Genomic DNA, 3,956 nt, shown 5'->3' with positions numbered 1-3,956 from the left:
CGTCGGAAGTGATCAAGAAGATTACTTGAAGACCGATTATTGCAAGGCAAGTCACACAGATCCTAAACACAATCCTTTGAGCATATTGATCCTATATTTAAATTCTCTATTTATTTCATCTGTGCATTTATTTTCGAATGTCACCGGGTGGTGTGAACTTATTCCTTTGTTATGGCCAATTTGCATTGATTACTTTATTCCTTGATACCTTGGGTTATTATAACTTGACTAGTTGGGCTTTATATATTGGTTCAGCTAGATATTAGTTATGATTGCTTAGCCATGCTTAGAAACATTAGCACACTATTGGGATGACTTATGACTCACTATTATTTAAGGATGGCTTAATGATAGTTCACGATGGTTAATCGTGATTGGTTAATTAATTACTTGCCAACTAAAACTTGATAATGGTGGGTTGTGAGCACATGGTTTTGAGAGTCGTGCTCATGACAATTAAGGACCGGTTCGCGAGCTACTGTTGTGAAACATTTATCGTGCCAACCACAAGCCAGCGTGGGCAACGGCTTTATCTTTTGTATAGCGTGATTCATTATAGTGCGCCAGACTGAGAAGTGGCGAGAAGTCCACGGGGGTCGCTGGGGAGTCCATGCCTCTAGTTTTTGAGGGGGTGATTATGATCCAGGAAAGGTGCGCTGTAATGGATTATGTTGTGCATGGGGTATTGTCACAACTCCTTTCCGAGGTACCGTGGTGGTATTGAGGCACATGGTGACATGATGTGGGGTTGTGTCTTGTGGGTACAGTGGTACACCTCTGGCCAGAGTAAAACTATTCGAATAGCCGTGCCCGCGGTTATGGGCGGGTTGAGCAATGTTTTTCGTGATTAGTCTCACACCTCTCACAATAATTATGGATGTTAATACCTGATAATAATTTGCTTAGCTCCTGGTTTGGAGTTAGATCTGTACAGCCGGGTATGGTTGTTCAGGATGGTTGGGCCTGTACAGCATGGGTGTGCTGTTCAGTGTTGATTAAAATTTTTAATTAATTACTCTACTGTTTTACTACTCTTAACTCTTTGCTAAATGCGCTTTCGCAAATGAGCCTATATTATGCCATCCTTTGGTATTCTTGTGCACTTGCATATTTGCTGTGTGGCTTGTTGAGTATGTCATATGCTCATTCTTGCAATAATCAATCAACCTCATTTGAAGATAAAGGATCCAGAAGGAGAAGACGTTTGGCTTATACCCCAGTTGAGCTGCCTGTGGGAGTGGAGCTGAAGCCATCGCTAGATCGTTATTCCGCTGCTGTTTTCTTTTCTTTTGTAAGTGTGTAACGTTATTATTATGATGGATTTGTATATTAAATTGTCAGTTTGTGTACCTCGGCTGATTCCTGGACGAGGATTTTATGCACAAATAAGTTCGGAAATTACTAGTGAATTTCCGGGCGTGACAAGGGCCTACTTCGCGTACCACCTTCCTTATCTCCTGCATTAGTACATCACAAAATAAAAATTAGTCCATGACCCTAACACTGACGATAACAGAGGAAGAAGTAATTTGTTGCATCAACGACGTCACCTTCAGCACGAAGTTAGCATCCTGGCTTTGGCCCGTCGCATCAATGGACTTGTGGAAAAACATTATTCCATTGCAATATATCAAAAAATTGATTACAGACATACCCGTCGGGCCAGTCCAAGAATCACACATTATAGTAACACCGTACTCATCCCAGTCATTCTTGAACCTATCGAATATCTTCTTCACATCCTTCTCTGTAGAATCAAGATATTTGCCATCTATCTCCCTACCAGTTGGAGAAGGAACACTTTCACCTATAATTGACGTATGAAGTAATTAGAAAAATGTGTTAGAAAAATGTAATTCCTTAATAAATACATACGTACCCCACTTTTGTGTCTCCCGAACGGCGCTGACAAAGTATAGATTATCGGCATTTCTACCAGGAATGCCGGCGGTAAAGAAGAACCTTGCCCATGACTCACCAATGGCCTGCCTAGCTTGCTTCCCCTTCTTTGTGAAGAATCCTGTGTCAATGCGTGTCTGCACAGGGGACTTGGCAGATGCTAGATTGTAATCTCTTACAGCAGGTGACTCCCTATGAGATGTAGCCCTTCGTAGCATATTGGTAATTGGGTTACTTCTACCTTTCCGTGCCTCGGGCTGAGCGGATCCACTCCCACCACCATGCTCATAAGTGCCACCACGCTCCTCCACGTGGCTCCTGAAGTTTTCCTCTTGTCGTGAGGCTGCCATGGCTGCTTCCATTTGTTCCTCCTCGTCGGCATCACCTGTTAGGTCATAATAGTTGACCCCTGCCGCTTCAACCCTTCTATTGCTATCATTCTGACGCTTGTCACCTGTTTGTTTTATCCTCTCCAATTCACGCTTGAAGAAATCACGGACATCCGGAGGCACTGAATTGCAATATGTAACCCCCTTCCCTTTGTGTCCCAAGTGCATTTTTAGTCGTGTGGCCCCACCACCTTTCTTCCTCTGATGGCAATACTTACAACGCCATCCAGGTGCAAAATTCTCCCCGTGCTCCCACACAAGGTCCCTACTTTCTGCCATCTCCACCCTATATGAAATGCATGAAAAATTATCACTAGGAATTATAAACATACCTCTCATAACGCAATAATATGTATACAGCTAAGCTTTCACCCAAATTCGGGCATGTATACAACAAAACAATCAAATGTACTTCACATGCATGGTTTTAGGCAAGTACGGGCAACCAAATTCGCTAATAAACTCATATTCCCAACGTACTTCACATAATCCCCAAATATAATTCATATTCACAATGTTTTCACCTAATATGTTCATATGACAGTATAAAAAAACATATACCACGGTTTCACGCACGGTAACCACAGTATCAACCACGGTTACCGCGGTTTAAACAACGATTACCGTGCTCAACAATAGCAGCGAACGTAAATAACAGGCTACGGTTTCTCTCCCAAACCGCACGGTTACCGGACAAATCTCGCGGTAACCGCCCCCTCTCATGCGCATACCTGTTGGTGGGCGAGCCAGTCGGTAACCGCCTCCTACCACACGGTTACCGCTGCATACCGCGCGGAAATCAGCCACGCCGGCGCGGAGGCGGCGGATCTGGCGCGGCAGTCCTCGTCGCCCCTTCGAAGCAATGCGCAGCTGTGAGAGAGAGAGGAAAGAAATAGAAGAACGCGACAGAAACCAGGAAGAGATGCGGTAGATATTTTCCCCCCACTGTTGGGCCTTATTGGGCCTCCTGAACAGTGCATATTTGGCCCATTACATTAATTATTTTTTCTATTTTCTAATCGACATTAGTTTTTGCGCTCAAATTTGAATTTCTCTTACTATTTTTCAAGAAATTTTTACACCATAACAACATACAAATCAAGCTATACATCCATGATTTTTTTTTGATTTTTTTTGGTTATTTTTGAAAATTTTGAATTTGAGCAAAATTTGCTCAAACCCTACCGTCGGTAAGGGTTACCGACCCCCCGCGGTACGGCCGGTTACCGCGGTAACCGCGCGGTAACCGGCGGTAGGGTGAACCCTGCTCTCACGTGGCCAGATCAAACCCCCACCTCTCGTTAACCCTACCAATCAGCTGCTTCGGTAAAAAAATGAAATCCCAAACAAACCAAACCGATTTTGTTCGGTCTTCTCGTGTCGGTTTTATTTTTTCTACAACTAGAAAGGTAGCCCGCGCATTCGTACGGACATGCATCGTAGACTATGTTTGAGAACCTATAACGATGAAATGTTAATCGGAACTTATAAAAGATCACTTTATTTTTTTTGATTATTTGAGCACATTTAGAAAAAAACATTAAGTAATTGGACTATTTTCTCTAATTAAAGGAACTCGATGTTTTATGCAGTGGCTCGGACTATTCATATTTCAGTTAGTTATTTTTGTTTATGAAGTGTATGTTTAATTTAGCTATATATGTTTCA

At 42.7% G+C, this 3,956-nt stretch overlaps 1 protein-coding gene across 1 annotated transcript; it reads right to left on the bottom strand.

Annotated features, from left to right (window-relative positions):
* Positions 1 to 1,484: 1,484 nt before the first annotated feature.
* On the bottom strand, positions 1,485 to 2,567 carry LOC136354545 (uncharacterized). Its single transcript, XM_066306050.1, has 2 exons — positions 1,880 to 2,567; positions 1,485 to 1,807 (listed from the first exon to the last, which is right to left on the bottom strand). The coding sequence occupies exons 1-2, from the start codon at positions 2,565 to 2,567 to the stop codon at positions 1,485 to 1,487; spliced, it is 1,011 nt and encodes a 336-aa protein (XP_066162147.1).
* Between the last annotated feature and the right edge of the window lie 1,389 nt (positions 2,568 to 3,956).

The sequence above is a fragment of the Oryza sativa genome, chromosome 12 (genome assembly GCF_034140825.1).
Source record: "Oryza sativa Japonica Group chromosome 12, ASM3414082v1".
NCBI classification, from domain to species: domain Eukaryota; kingdom Viridiplantae; phylum Streptophyta; class Magnoliopsida; order Poales; family Poaceae; genus Oryza; species Oryza sativa.
This window is presented reverse-complemented; position numbering and strand designations above follow the sequence as displayed.

Excerpts from the sequence above, each read along its gene's own strand:
- LOC136354545 (XM_066306050.1), bottom strand. The coding sequence starts at position 2,567 with ATGGCAGAAAGTAGGGACCTTGTGTGGGAGCACGGGGAGAATTTTGCA. Across the intron at positions 1,808-1,879 it reads TCGGGAGACACAAAAGTGGG|GTGAAAGTGTTCCTTCTCCA; the intron begins GTACGTATGTAT and ends CGTCAATTATAG.